Genomic DNA, 16025 nt, shown 5'->3' on the forward strand with positions numbered 1-16025 from the left:
GTGGCGCACGCCTTTAATCCCAGTACTGGGGAGGCAGAGGCAATCGGATCTCTGTGAGTTCGAGGCCAGCCTGGTCTCCATGGTGAATCCAGGACAGCTGGGGCTACAGGGAGACCATGTCTCAAAAAGACCAAAAAATAAATAAATAAATAAATGAATGAATGAATGAATGAATGAATGAATATTGCCATTTCTAAGCTTTTCTTTATAAATTCTGTTTACATTTTATGTTAGTTCCTATTTGAAAGGAAACCCTTTTCACTAAATAAGCTTAGTATAACTTCAGTTAGTGGCTGAGGAATTTACTGCTTTGCTGTTCATGATTGGACGACTGTTTGTGATGTTCGCCTCTTGTGTGTTAGGTATGGTGAACCGTGAAGTGCTGGAACAAGTAGAACGAGGATACAGGATGCCTTGTCCTCAGGGCTGTCCAGAATCCCTCCATGAATTGATGAATCTTTGTTGGAAGAAGGACCCTGATGAAAGACCCACATTTGAATATATTCAGTCCTTCTTGGAAGACTACTTCACTGCTACAGAGCCACAGTACCAACCAGGAGAAAATTTATAATCCAAGTAGCCTGTTTTGTGTGCACAAATCTGCCAAGACATAAAGACCTTGTGTAGAGTTCCTCACGCACAGGAATCAAAAGAAGATAATCTTCACTCTGCATGTTTTTAATGGTAAACTGGAATTCCAGATATGGTTACACAAACCATTTTTTTTTCCAAGTATTAAATCTAAAGTACCAGTGATACATTTTACAACTTACTTCAGGGTCCAAAGAAAGTAGAGCTAAGATATTGTGACAGTGTGGGTGAGAGCCTGGTAAGAAAGAGCAACAAGACTACTGTTTATAAGGCATTTACTTTCTTTTCTTCCCCAAACTTGGAATTGTTAAGAGAACATTATTTATTGCTATGGACAAAACTAAGGAGGTCATACCACAGTAAGATCTAAAATTAAGGAACCTCCTGGGACCAAATAATTCCATTCCAGTTTTTAAAAATTTCTTGCATTTATTCTCAAAATTTTTTCTGTGTTAAACAGTCAACATGCAATTTTAACATATGCCTCTTTTGTGTGCAAATGGGCCAAGTCTTTCAAAAGCAAACAGTGGATTATAAGCAGTATCTAAAACTTGATTTCGTGTTACACCACAGCAGTGGGGTTTGAAAGGATAATGCACTCTGTTCACACTCATATTCATAGAACTGGAAAATAGAAAAACAAAAATTTTCAATTCAGTCATTTCTCACATTGTTCAATTTAGAATAATGGAGGTAATTAGAAAGTGAATTAATCTTTTATAGGGTTGTGTTGATTTTTTTAAGATGCAATACTATTGAAATTATAGTGTACAATCCAAGGGGAAATCTTATAATCTTTATATAGCATGAAAAGTATGAAAAGTAAAACCTAGCATGTAAGCTGTCCATTTAAAAAATACCTTGGTACTGGGAGATGTTGTTCATACGCTCTTATGGTGATGGGCTCCACAGATAGAAAACATCACTAGATCAGGGACTTGAATGCACTTTTGTTTGTATTGAATATAGACTAGGAGAGAAGAAAATGTATTTAAAAGAAATATGAGAAGAGAAAATTCGAAAGTCTTACAGGTAGAGGGGATGGGATGGAATGTTGATGTGTAAGGGACAGCATGGCTTCGCTGGCACTCAGAGCTCCTCATTAGCTGTTTTCCTAGACTTTAAGAGTTATGAAGTATGACTATAAACTAATTTTTCTTAACATATACACTAAATGAGTGTTACATCCTCAAAATAGTGAAGGTAAGACTTCACACTAATTCTAGTGACCCAACTTTAATGCAAAACCTTTTTAGAACTCCAATTTTCAAATCTCTGTTTGAAACTTCACTTACATTTCAAATATGCTTAATGGCTGTCATTTTTTTCCCTTTTAGAATATAGTTGACTTGGGGAGGAAGACTTAGTCTGAGTTACAGTAATTTAAAGGGAGACATTTGGGGCGGGGGGTGTCCATTTAAAATACAGAAGTAGAACATTCAAAATGAGAATGGTTTTTCTAAGATATTATGAAATATGAATTTGAATAGCAGCATTACTGGTTTAAGAGTCTAGCAAAGGAAAAAAAAGTCTAATATTTGTGTTCTTAAATGCTGTATTTTATAGTCAGACTTTCAGGCATTATATCATGTTCCCATATTTTCGGCATATTTTTAACTACCATCACTTTAATCGTTAAATTTAAAAATCTGTGCCGTGGCATATATGTTCAAACTTAAACCTTTTAAAAATGTGACAAATGAATTTCATGCAAGTTGGCAAAAGTACTGGTACTAAAAGTTGTGTTTCTTCTTTTTTACAAAACCTGTTTAGTATTGAATCCTCTAGCAGGAGGGTCTTCCTAATACAAGTGCCGTCATTATTTGCTCTTATGTCTATAATCTGGGACATGAGTTTTTTAAAGGGCTTTATGTGGACTATGGTATTGTAGTTTTTCTAAGCATTTTTTAAAAGGTAATAAAATTATGTTTATGTACTAATGCTGATCAGAAAGTAAGGCAGGAAAAGTTGATGGTATTCGTTAGAGTTTAGCTGAATGGAGCAGTTCCTTATAATAACAGTTGTATAGTAAGGATAAAACACTAACTTAATGTGTATTCAATTTAAATTGCTATGTATTTTTAAATTGTCAAGAAAAACAGTTTTGTACATTTGAAGATTTTTTTTTCCCCCAACAGCTTTCATCTTTATTGTCTTAACATGGAATTTTAACCCTTACCAAAAAAACAAGTTGGCCGAACAGCCTTCTAGCACACTTTTTTAAAATGAATAATGGTAGCCTAAAACTTAATATTTTTATAAAATATTGTAATATTGTTTTGTGGATAATTGAAATAAAAATTCTTTGTTGAATGCATCTATTTATCTTTTCAGTTGGTATTTATATTTCCTCATTAATTTTTAAAATATTGATATATTCAGATTTATTCTTCATTGGAAAAAATGTTCAGTTACTTATAACTCCTGACAGAGTTGAATCAATTATTTATTAAACTCTGTTGAATTTATTCTACATGATTAATTTTCTGTCCAGTAAATGTCATTTTCTTTTTTTTAATATTTTATTTATTATTTTTATTTTATGTGTATGAGTGTATCGCCTGCATGTACGTGAGTGCACCCGTGTTGTGCAATGCCGTGGAGGTCAGAAGAGGGCTTCCGATTCCCCTGGAACTGGAGTTAAGGACAATTCGTAGCTGCTATATGGGTGCTGGGAATCGAACCCAGGTCCTCTGCAAGAGCAGCCAGTGCTCTTAACCATCTAGCCATCTCTCCATTTTCTTTTTCTAAAATTGTATCAACAAACACAATCGATTTATCACATAGAGAAACCTAAGTGATTTAAGAGAAGCTATACATAGTCTCTGAGGAATGCAAAGTAGAATGGTTACTCTTGACCCCGAAGGACTTGTCTAAAAGTGCACGTATATCTCTGTGTTTTGCAGTTCTTGTCTTTCTGTTTTGTTTTGTTTCGTTTTGTTTTGGAGACAAGTTCTTACTATGTAGCCCTGGCTGGCCTCAAACACTCTTAAGTAGGCCATGCTGGCCTGGAATTCACAGAGATCCACCTGCTTCTGCCTCCCTACTGCTGGAATTATAGGCGTACAGCACCAGGCCTGGCTATAATTTTTTTATTGTGATTTTCAGTACAATAATTGTAATTACTAATTACTTTTTACTATTAAATCATATCAAATTGTTACCCCTTTTCCTGATTTCCAAAAAAATTTAATCAACAAACATGCTTCCTTTAAATTCATTTATATCAATAGTTCCTCAACCCAAGAATGTTTTTCTAGTTTTTGTTGTTCGCCTTTTAATGTTACATGTACTTTTTAACATTAAATTGTATATATTTTGTCAAGTACCATTCCTTTTTTGTGCTTAGAAAGCTCTATCCATCCCACTATTAAATATTCATGTCATTTTATAACTTATGCCTTTTGTTTTTAACATTTATATTCACTTAGCTATTTAAATATAAAATGTTACTTTAGTATGCATTTTTCCCCATAGAGTTTCCCCAGCATATTTATTGGTTAATCCAGTCCTACCTCATTGGTTTGCATCCTTTCCTTTATTATACACACATTTGCATACATACTTTATCCAGTTAACTTACCATTTCAGCCATTAACGTGACCTTGATTTCACTTGATAATGCATTTTAATAGTAAGTTCCCTTCGTTGTTTTTTAATCCTGGTATTTTGACAAAGGCTTGGTGAAGCACAGGCTTTATTTTTTGTATTCCAGAAATGCTGATTCAGCTGAGACCTTGGTTGGTCCTGCATTATGCTTATAAACCAACTTGGTAAGGAGCATTGTCCAAACCAGTGCTTCCTGTCTTACCTGTGCAGGACCTCACTTGGCCCTCATAGTAAAGGCCTTGCTCAGTTCTCTATGGTGTTAGAAGGTCTATTGCACTGCTCTCAGGATGCCACTCCAGGGCTCCTGGGCACCAGGTCCCCATTTGTCACAAAAGAAACCAATGTGCAGAGATGGACAAAGACTGTACCCCACTAGCATTAGCTCCTTAAAATCAGCATCTCCCTGTCCTTTCACCAGCGTTCACTTTGTTGTTGTTTCTTCTTTTTCCTGCTGTTATACTTTTCCCATTTATGACTCCATTTTGGCCAAGAAATTTTTACATAACTATGAGAAAAAGGTATATAAAATCAAACATTTACTGATAATATATCATAAATTTATTTTTAAAACAACTCTTTAGGGGCCAGAGAGATGGCTCAGCAGTTAAGAGCACTGATTATTGTAGTGGACCTGGGTTCTGTTCCCAGCACCCACATGGCAGCTAATAACTCCAGTTCCAGGGGATCCAACACCCTTTTCTGGCCTCTGCAGGCATAGCATGATACGGGTGCACTTAAATACATGGCAGGCAAAACATTCATACACAGAAAATATACATAAATAAGTATAAATAAATCCACAATCCTTTGGTGTAATTTTACTATTTGTAAAAGATAAAAGCAAATATGCAAAAAATGAAGTTCAAGTCAGCAACATAGTGATTTGTAAAAAATACTGTACCAGTACAGTGCTTGATATTTACATGCCAAAGAACAATGGTAGGAAAATACTTAAAATCTTCACTTTGTGTACTTAGATCAATGTATTTCTCTTACAGAGCCTGAAACTGTGTGTGTAAGTAAAAACACTGCGTAACATACAGTAGTCTCAGATCTGAGTGAGGTGTTTTAAGGCAGTGTGTCGTGGTGCATAGGGTGGCGACATGCGATGCCAGTGCATGGGTGTTTTAAGCCAAGGCTGCAGTGAAATGCAACACAGCATGGGCAGGCACTTCCAGAAATGCCTCTGGCTTACTGCATGTTTAATACTAAATTTTTTGTCTTTGCATGTTCAGAAACCTTACAGTCTTGTCAGTCTTTTCACAGCCCCACATTCAATTATGTGATCCCAACTGGAGTCATGACCCACACTTTTGTAAATTTTTTTAATTGATTTTTTTGTGTATTTCATACAGAACATCTTTATCGTCTTTATACCCCCTTCCCCATTGGCACCCTCCCATAGGCACCCCACCCCACTGGAATTCACACATTCTGTCATTTGTGTTAAGACCTATTGTGTCAAGTTAGTGTCCCCAGAAGTGCCTCAGTGCAAGTTCATCCACTAGGGTCTAGGCAAGCCTATCTATAGAGTCCCTCCTTTTAAGAAGATCAGCTCTTCCTCACCCAGCAGCAATCAACTGCCAATAATCAACTAAGATTGGGACCTACTGCCCATTTCCACAGTTCTGTGCAGGGGTTTTGTCTGCTTGTGTTTGCAAAGGTCTTTTGCATGCTGACACCATTGCTATAAATTCATATGAGCAAAGTCCCAGGAGCATGTAAGACTCTTATTTCCATGCACCACTTCCCTGGCTCTTAATCTTTCCACCCCCTCTTCCACAGTGGTCCCTGAGCCCTGGGTGGGTGGAGTTAATATAAAAGTCCTGTCCAAGGACCCACACTGCAGACTCATTCTCCACACTGGCCATTTGTGACCTTTTGTGTTCCTGGTCCTCTGTTGCATAAGGGAGCTTCGTTGACGAGAATTGAGAGATGTATTAGTGTCCTCTTTACCATTTGTTCTATGTTCCATGATCCTTAGGTTGTAGAGGTTGCATTGTAGATGTGCCACTTAGACTTGGGCAATTCAGACAATGTCTGTGTGGAACTCTGATAGCCTCTGTCCGTTTTCAAAAGAAGCTTATGTAATAGTGCTTTGATGTGTGGTGACTGGAATACTTGTTTGTAAATATAAGGAGCCATAGTTTGCATGACCCACATTTTAAGGTTTAAGCTATATAAACTGAGTAATCTTGATTAACATGTCATCAATAGAGAAAGGAATATTTGTGTTTAAAATAAGCAGCCTGGGGCCATGTAAGCCTGATGGCCTGAGTTCAGTTCCTGGAACCCACAAAGAGTGGAAAGTGAGAACTGGCTCCACAAACTCCACCCTCTGCATTCGTGCCTCCACACACAGGTCATCCATGATAATATTAAATGTCTTTAAAATAAGCCTGTGACCCCATGCCATCATTTGCCCTCCACACCCTGACTCTGACTGCCCTCCTGCCAGAAGGCTGGCCTTTATAGAGGCTGTTCCCTTGCTCTCTGATTCCTGTTGTATCAAGTCAAGGAGCTTTGGCCTAAGAGCAGAGAAAGTCAGAAGAGTCAAGCCCTCCTTGGCCTCTTCTATGATTTTGGGGCTGCTGTGTCCCCACAGCCAAAGATTTCTCTCCCCCGGGCTTCCCCATGCATCTCCTTTCCGGGACTGGTAGCAGCTTCCTTTCTGTATCTTTTCTGCCTTAAGGGTGGTGACAGTTTGCTGCTAACCACTTAACTGCATTAGTTTTTGTGGTTCCTCTGTTCTGACCACCCCTTTGTAAATATCTTTTCTAAAAATATTTTTATTTTTATGTGTATGCGTGTATTGCCTGCATGTAAGTACGTGCACCCATGTTGTGCAATGCCCGCTGAGGACCGAAGAGGCTGTTGGATCCTCCGATCCCCAGTTGCTAGCTGCCATGTGGGTGCTGGAATTCGAACCCGGGTCTTCTGCAAGAACATTCAGTGTTCTTAATCGATGAGCCATCTCTCCAGCTCCCCTTTATAAATATCTTAATTTTGGTGTGCTGCCTGTTTCCAGTCGGGAACCTGTCTGATAATTTGTCACAGCTCTATCAGAAAAAAAAAAAAAATCGCTGCATCAAAGTGGAAGTTTTAAGCAAAATTTCCACTGCAATCGCTGTACATATATTTTTTAATTGCTAAGCCATCTATTATAAAACACTGCAGCATATTTAACTAACTATGGGCCTCGGATGAAGTATGAGAAATTCAATTCATGAATGAGAAATGACTAGGAACGGGAGGTGGCGATGCTTAGAAAAGGAAATGGAATGAAAAAGCCAGAACCGTAGTAAAATGATAGAAGCTAAAAATCCCCCGGATCTTTAGGAAACAGCTACTGTTTTTATGCGCATGCCAGTTCCTCCTCGGTTAGTGCACCCCTTCCCTCAAAATGTACGCGCGACCCGGAACCTGGAGCAGAGTGGATGGAGGATTGTGCCGCGGCGCCGCGGGGCGCTGCTCGCTGGAGTCCAAGTCCAGGTGCGCAGCTACGCCCCCGGGAGCCGACCAATCGGCGCCCCCGCCCTGCCGGAGGTCGGGGCCTAGCACCGGAGCGTGGAGCGTCCTTTTCCGTCAGACCTTCCGGCCGGCGCCGAGGGCTCGCCTCTCGCTCCCCGCACCCGGAACATGGTGCACGGCAGGATCTCCCGGCTCTCGGTCCGCGACGTGCGCTTCCCCACGTCGCTTGGGGGCCACGGCTCGGACGCCATGGTAAGCGCGCGGCCTCACGTGGGCAGCTGAGCGCCAGGCTCGGCTGCGAAGTCCAGGCGCGGGGCAGGGCCGACCCCTCCTGAGAAGCGCGAGTGGCCAGTGCGCAGCCTCGACCTCTCAGTCTCTTTCCCCTCTCCCCCTTCAGTCTCTTCTCCCTCTCTCTCCCTTTCTCTCTTCTTCCTCCCTCTCCCTTCCTCCCCCTCTGTCTCTCTTCTCCCTCCCTCCCTCCCTTTCTCCCTATTTCTCTTTCCTTCACTCCTCTCTCTTCTCCCTCTTCTCTCTCCAAAAGGGTTTGGTTGGGTCCCTGCCAAGGAAGCCCTAGACCGAAGCTCTTGTTACTTCTGTGTGGGGGTCTTCATGAGGTTCACATTAATGGAGACCAGGAGTTTGGGGTGGTGATCTGGCCTTTGCCACACCTCAACTCAGTGTCCTGGAGAAGACCTCAGCCACTCTGGGACTCCAGGCTCATCACAGTAGAGCTAGGAAAGCAAGTGTCTGATGACTGTGGGACACTTGAGAGGACACTCGTGGAAAGACTGCACCTACACATGATTAGAGATCAGTCAGCGTAGAGTCGTGCCTGTGCAGGCTTGGGAGAAGAAATAAAGGGAGGGTCCAGATTCTGATTCCCACCTAAATAAATGCCCAAGAACTTTCTTGCTAGCTGAGGATATTAGAGGGACCCTTTCCCAACTGTCTAATGCAGTGACCTAAATAGAGAAGTTTGGAGTCTCTCACTGGCCTTTCCTGCTCTGCCACACTAGACAAACAGCTGCGTCCATGCATAGTGAGGGGGATGTTCTCAGGGGGTGGTCCCCAGGAACTCACAAGGTTAATGTTTTACTTTCTAAGAACCTGAAATGTTTTGACTCAAAACAGGCCTCTCAAAACTAAATAAATGTATTACGTACAGAAGAATGTCTTCTATTCTGAGATGAACTTTTTCCACCTTTTGAAAATCTGTGTCCTTATATTGATGTTATGGTAAATGACTTTTAAAATCTGTTCATGGGCTTGAGGGATGGCTCAGTGGTTAAGAACACTGGCTGCTCTGGCAGAAGACTTGGGTTCAACTCCCAGCACCTACATGATGTCTGACAACCATCCATAACTCCAGTTCCAGGGGATCCAATACCCTCTTCTGTCTTACACAGGCACTGCATGATATGGGTGCACTTACATACATGCAGGCATAACACTCATACACATAAAATAAATTTTAAAAATCTAGTCACAATCCTTTGGGAACTTCCAAGTAAATGTTGATAATTTTGCAACTTGTGAAATGCAAACACACCTCACTGAGTGTGACTGTATTTGCCCTGAGGTTTAGCAGCTGAAGATAAACTTTATATAATCTCTCCAAGCCTAGATTTTCTCATCTACTTAGTGTGTAGGTGCCTGAAAAGAACCTGACACAGAAGGTCCCCAACAGGAGTGGTCTATAGTTAATTACTGCTTAGATGAGGAAACTAAAACAGAGGGGACTCTGACTTAGACCTGACTTTGAATGTGTGAAGTGTTAAGATAGGCCTGGTTTATCTAGGAGAGTTTAAGAAATGGAATGTGGGGCTAGAGAGATGGCTCAGCTGTTAAGAACACTGGTTGTTCTTACAGAAGACCTGGGTTCAAATCCAAGCACCCACATGGCAGCTAACAGCTGTCCATAACTCTAGTTCCAGGGGATCTGACAGCCTCTTCTGTCCACCACAGGCATATTGCACGACAAGGGTGCACATACAGGCAATACACACATACACAGAAAAAAAAAAGAAAGAAATGGAATGTATTTCTGGGCCTGAGTGGGCTATGAGCTCAGGGTGAAGGGAGGTTATCTGGTATCTGTATTGGAAGCTCATAAATACTTGACATTTCTCTTCAGGAGATAGGGTGCATATCATATGCTCTTCTTGGTAGATTGTGCTACTTTGCAGTTCATGGTGATGGCTTTGTTTGCCTCAGCAGACACCACCCCAGCTCCTTTTCAGCAGCAGAGTGAACCTTTCGTGAAGGAGCCCTATAGCTGGCCTCAGTCTGTAAAAGCAAAGGTTCCTGTTAAGATTCGTGGCTTTGTTGGAAACCTGGAGCTCTCAAACCTATATGGACTTGCTAGTTGCTTGTTTGTTCCAGTTTTCACCAAGCATATAGTGAACTCCACAGCTGTGAGCCCAGCTGCCCCCTGGCCACCACCTAGCCATACTTTTGCTTTTCTTTGTCATTGTAAGCTCCCTGGTCCTCTCTCCTTTGGCCCTCAGCAGTTAGAGATGTGCCACCGTACGGCTGTATAGACCAAAGACAAAACTATTCTTGGCCTCATCTGTTCATCAGTCTCCAAACCATCTCATCCTTTGTTTTCCATGCCCTGCTCCAAAACTTATCTAGTCTCCTATGCCTCCATCCCTCCCCTCTTCACTCCAGAGACCCTTTTTATCCTCTTGTTTCCCCAATCTTCCTGTCTTCAGTCTCCTTTTCCAGTGTTTTGGTTTTTTTTTTCCATCCCACATGGACAGTTTCCCACTTTTAGAAGTCTGAACTTGACACTTCATCTCTGCCTCCTTTGCTCCTTTAGTTTCTGCCCTTGATCACTCTTACTGCTTTTTGGCTCTTGCCTTCTGTATCTCCTTCCTCCCTAGTCTGAAATCCAGTGTTTTCCTCCTCTGGGAGTACCATTGTGATTTGGGCTTCCTGTCTCCTGTGCCCCCTGGTACTTCACACTGTCTGCTGCTCCTTCCTCCTGGCGATTATCTTCCTTCTCACCCCTGCCTTCCTGACTCTTCTGTGCTAACCCCTTTCTTTCTTCTTCCAGGCTTTCTCATCTCACCCCATGCTCCCACTATGACACCACTCCATGGTCTCAACTTCTAAGCCTTTCTTTATGAGCAAGGTTTTCCTAATCCCATTTTTGGATCAGCTTCCTCACCTCAATCCAGCTGCTATCTGGACACTTCCTAATTAACTTTTTTTGCCTTCATGTTAAACACCTTCTAAATCAGAACTAATCGTCTTTTACTTCTCACTCCCACCCTCCGTATACAACATACTCCCCCTGATCCTCTGGGATCTTGCTGTCAGGAGCAAAAACTTAGAAACTTCAAGTTATGTTTGGCTTATCTTATTCTTTGACCAGAGCCTCCTAGGGCTTCAATAGAGGACTTCCCTTTCCTGTTGCTTGAGGAAGCAATGTAATCCTATAATTCAGAAACCACCACGGGGTCTTTAATTCTTAGGAGCTCCCTCTTAGCTTCATCTCTGAATTTCTTCTTCAGGAACTCAATGGTGATTCCAAACCAGAATGGGTACAAACCCTTGAAAACATGCCAGTTTGCCTTTTATCTGTCCTCCTTACAGCCTTCACCACCACTGTTACTGTCTTAGTCTATTTTGTATTCCTGTAACAAAGTGTCTGAGGCTGTGTAATTTATAAAGAAAACAGATTTTTTAGTTTACGTGTCTGGAGGTCATAGAACACAGTATCAGCCTCTGCCTAGCTTCTGGTAGGGCCTAGTGCTGCATTGTGTCATGGTGAAGCAGAAAGGGGCAGCAGACTCATATACGGAGCCTGTGTATGACAGAAACCAAAGGGAGGTGCCCATCCAGATTTCTGACAGCCCCTTTTCATGAAACTAATCCAGTCTTGTTTTGTTTTGTTCTTTTCTTGAGACAGGGGCTCCTGTAGCCCAAGCTGGCCTCAAACTTGCTCTATAGGCGAGGATAACCTTGAATTCCTGATCCTCCTGCCTCCCAAATGTTGGAATTACTGGCATTTACCTCCACACCTGGCTACTAATCCAGTCTTAAAAGACCTGCAGCATTTACTATGATACCACATTACAGTTATGCCTGAGTAAAACCAACCTGACTCTTAGCATCCATTTTAAGCCAAGAATAGACCCAAATTGCTAAGAACCTGTTGTTTCTTTGGAATTCTCTTGGAACTGTGCTCTCTAATGAGGACCAGCTCTTTTATCGAAACAGTATATCCAACATGAAATGGGGAATTAAAAGTCGGATCCTTATGAGAGAAGAATTTTGTCCTTTCTGATCTCTAAACATAGACCAGCACACATACACACACATAGCCACAAATGAATGCTATCAGTTTAATCCCATCTATTTTTGACACAAATGGAATAATCTTCATATCTTCTAATGAATATTCTTCAATGTTTGCAGTGCTTTCTTGAATATGTAAAACATCTACACGTACATTCATGCATTGGGTCAAGGGCCAGGATAGATCATGAAGAATTAAAGCTATATGCTTTACATTCCAGAGGAGCTCAAGGCCTGGTAGGCTTGTTTACAAGATAAACTAAGATAAGATTAACTTTTTGGTTACAAGATTAAGTAAAAGTTATTTGTCTAGAGTATTTCCATATTGTAAAAGTCATTCATTCCCACAAAGACCTAAGATATTAATCCATTCATGAGGACACACGTAACCTATTGTCCCTTAAAGGTCCCACCACCTCTCAACACCATGACATTGGGGACCAAGCTTGAATATGAGTTCTAGTGGGGACAAACTATGTACAAATGATAGCAGTTACCTAAGATACTCTCTCTCAGATCCATTAGGTTCCTTCCCCAGTGCTGGAAAGCTTCTATCCTCCACATGTTTTCTGAAGAGTTCAACTTCATGCAGCTTGCTCTGAGTATACTCATCTGACAGTGCCCTCTGTCTTGTAGTTTTCCTCTTCTCCGAGGACTTACCATGCTTTGCCTGATATTGTTAGAGTTTTGGTAACCATGTCTTCTTGACTATAATCTCCTTCAGAGCAAACCATCTGTGTCCCCCCTCAGCAACCCACAGTCTCTGACACACAGCTAGTGCTCAGCATCATGTCACCCTGAATTCCCTACACTGGGCTTTGATGCCATCTCAGGCCTTTCATCTGTCATGCATACCTCCTACCTACCTCCTTCCTCCCCCATTGAATATGAGAATTTACATTCTGCCTCCATAACTTACTCATGCTATGACCTTGAAGTTATTAAACCACTTAAAACTTACTTTTCTCATCTCTAAGACGAGAATAATCGCACCTACTTTCTAATATTGTAAAGATCAAATGAATAATATAAAGCTTTTACAATGTGTTTGGCACAACAAATATGTAACACAAATAATGATGGCAGTAATAAGTTGTCAGCCTTATGCAAAACTCTTCTTCAATGTGTGTTGCAGCCCACATTCATTATTAGCATATTCAAACCTTCTCCCTGGCTTATTGGGATGTAAATATCTGAGGTGTCCACACCACCTATAAATCTGTATTCACTTCCAAACCAGTGCTCCCGTGGACCTTTTACTTCTCTGTCACACACACAAAAAGCCTCTGGGCTTTGTGTTGCTCTCCCTCGCTTAGATTTTTTTTTTTACCTGCCCTTTTGTCCTTCCCTAAGTTCTTTGCCCCTTCAAGAAAATTCCCCCAAGTTCTAGTTCCTCTTTATTTTTCCTTCCCTGTGCTATTTATAATTGACCACATGTCAGCACTTAACCTTCTCTCTTCACCTGTTCTCACCTGGGTCTAGACTTTGGCCTTTTCACTATCTGAACATTTTCTCATGATAGACTTTTTAAGAATTCTCCTGCTTCCATATCAATAAGCCACATTGAGTTTCATAATAGTTGAATCATAATAGTTTATGAAAATTATTGTTTGAAGACTTGTCCCTTCAGTATTTGGTCATGTATAAGGGAGGGGCTCATGGATCCTGGCCCCTTCCCAGGGAGCTAGCTGATGGCTGCTATGGAAGGGGAGTTACTGTCTTAACCACTGGTGAGTTCCCTGTGCTCTGACAGATAACTCTACATCTATGTCCACTCATGGGCAGCCCTAGTTAAACTCAGTGGGTCACAAAACAAAAAGTCATGATAGTGAAAGGGGGCCTTGTGGGAGGAGTGAGGAGTTGGTGGGGATGGCAGGGGGATGAGAGGGGGCGAGTGTGACCAGACTGTAGCATGTACATATGTGAAACTTGTCAAAGAATAAATTAATAAAAAATACTATATGATAGTATAATATTAGTATAATACAGAACAAAATGAACAAATGGGCTATTTTGTCTTGAAGGTTGGGGTCTTTTTGGTCTTTTTGACCCTACAGGGTCTCCTTGTAGGTCCAGCTGGCTTGGAGCTCGCTGTGAAGACCAGGCTGGCCCTGATCTTACAGATATCCACCTACTTCTGCCTCCCAAGTGCTGGACTTAAAGGCATGAGCCACCATACTCCCACATTTATCTCTGACCTTGAATTGTTGTATTGTCACCCTGTATAAATTGCTGCAATGGAGATCTTATATATGAGTTTTCCAAAAACTTTGATTCATTCAATTTGAAATTGCTTGTGAATTTAAATCTTTTCAGACAGCTGTGATCAAAAACTCCTGGGTTAGCCGGGCATGGTGGCGCATACCTTTCATCCCAGGCACTTGGGAGGCAGAGGCAGGAGACTCTTATAAGTTTGAGGCCAGCCTGATCTACATAGAGAGTTCCAGGCCAGCTGGGAGAACCTGTCTCAAGACCAAAAAACAACAACAACAAAAATCCTGGGTTTAAAAGTGATCTGAACACCAAATTTTGACATCATGGCAAACTAGTATTAAAAATGTATGCATTTGGAGCCATGGATTCTGCTTAGTGGGAGAGCATGTGCTAAGCACGTATAAACCCTGGGTTCCATCTCCATCCATTCCCCAAAACTAAACAATGAATTTTTACACTAGTGTGCATCCTTAGGATAACTTCCCTTTGGTTCATTCAAAGCTCCTGCACTCTCTCTTGGTAACATCAAGTATTCATCAGGTTAGAGCTCTTGCATAGCCCTTATTGCATTTCTGGTTTTATGTCTCATTCTTCTGTTTGCTTTGGGATTTCTCATGTTTGCATTTGGGGGTGGGAACCCCTTTCCTACAGCACACAGACCCTGACTACTCAGCTGCCTACGTTGTTATAGAGACGGATGTGGATGATGGGCTCAAGGGCTATGGCATTACCTTTACTCTGGGGAAGGGCACCGAAGTTGGTGAGTTGAAGATTCTTGAGTTTCCAGAATGCTTCATTTTCACTTAGATTCTGACTTTATTATTCTCTGTACCCATACCACTCAAAGGGAGTAAAATCAATGTTTTGCGGTTTCTTACTTTACTGGGAGAAATTGAAAAGTGGCAGCATTTGGCCTCTCTTCTTACAGTCATCTCTAACCTGCTGGAACAGTCCTTGAATCTAGATCCATTTCTCCATGTCAGATTATAACTACCAGAACATTACTCATTGCTTTTCAACTCACAACCATTGTAGAGCTTTGAGGACCCAAAGTAGACAAGTGACCAAGGGTAAGAAGGAGAGCAGATGTGGCACACGCAGCAAGGCTTACTTACTGTGATGTGCTCTGTGAGTCTTCTCAGTTCACAAGATATTTCATATTGGTTTCCAAAGAAAATTCTGTAGTGGTTCACATTGATCCATGTGCAAGTCTCCCCCTCATTTTCCTAAACTGGAAACAGGATGTAATGTAACCTTTCTCAGAGCTGGAGAAGATCTCCGTGGTGATGTTGAGCCCTCTCATGTTTTAGAAGTAAGGAAACTGAAGCCCAGGTTAGTGCTCAACAATGGCAGAACCTGACTTCCCAAAGCATTCTCTATCTAGAGCACTGAGTGACTGTGTGTGTGTGGCGGGGGGTGCTTCTACATGTGTGAGGATGCATGTGGAAGCCAGAGCTCAGCCTCAGGTGTTGTTCCTCAGGTGCCATCCACCTTGTTTTTTGAGTAGGCTGTTTCTCACTGGCCTAGACTTCACCAAGTAGGCTACGCAGGCTGGTCAGCAAGGCCCAGTGCCTGCTCTTCCTCCCTAGCACTGTAATTACTGGCACACTCTACTATACCTGGCTATTTTTACATGTGTTCCAGGGATTGAACTCAGGTAATTGTGCTTTACCAGCTGAGCTACCACCTCCTCAGCCCCTCTTCAGAACATATAAATGCATCTTTTTTTTGTCTGTATAATGTATACACACATAGTACAGAATTCAAGAAGTCCAAAAGGCAACCTTTGCCAAATTTCACTGAATCATGAGGACCTAAAGCCAAATTACGATAGG

The 16025-nt window shown here is 41.5% G+C and overlaps 2 protein-coding genes across 11 annotated transcripts in view; both read left to right on the plus strand.

Annotated features, from left to right (window-relative positions):
* The window catches only part of Yes1 (YES proto-oncogene 1, Src family tyrosine kinase), a 59039-nt gene extending 56129 nt beyond the window's left edge, over positions 1 to 2910 (plus strand). For all 6 annotated transcript variants that reach the window (XM_008826949.3, XM_029560554.1, XM_008826950.3 and 3 more), the window contains one exon: positions 363 to 2910. In XM_008826949.3, coding sequence (XP_008825171.1) covers positions 363 to 571 — 209 coding nt within the window. In that variant the 3' untranslated portion in view covers positions 572 to 2910. The remainder of the gene's footprint in view (positions 1 to 362) is intronic.
* Positions 2911 to 7729: 4819 nt separating this feature from the next.
* The window catches only part of Enosf1 (enolase superfamily member 1), a 35437-nt gene continuing 27141 nt past the window's right edge, over positions 7730 to 16025 (plus strand). Inside the window, exons 1-2 of one of the 5 annotated variants that reach the window (XM_029560556.1) lie at positions 7738 to 7923; positions 14842 to 14950. In XM_029560556.1, coding sequence (XP_029416416.1) covers positions 7840 to 7923; positions 14842 to 14950 — 193 coding nt within the window. In that variant the 5' untranslated portion in view covers positions 7738 to 7839. Of the gene's footprint in view, positions 7924 to 14841; positions 14951 to 16025 lie in introns of those variants that run through there. The other 4 variants (XM_008826951.2, XM_017796568.2, XM_008826952.2 and 1 more) reach the window with 4 other exon arrangements.

This window comes from Nannospalax galili, unplaced genomic scaffold (assembly GCF_000622305.1).
Source record: "Nannospalax galili isolate Female #2095 unplaced genomic scaffold, S.galili_v1.0 scaffold511, whole genome shotgun sequence".
NCBI classification, from domain to species: Eukaryota; Metazoa; Chordata; class Mammalia; order Rodentia; family Spalacidae; genus Nannospalax; species Nannospalax galili.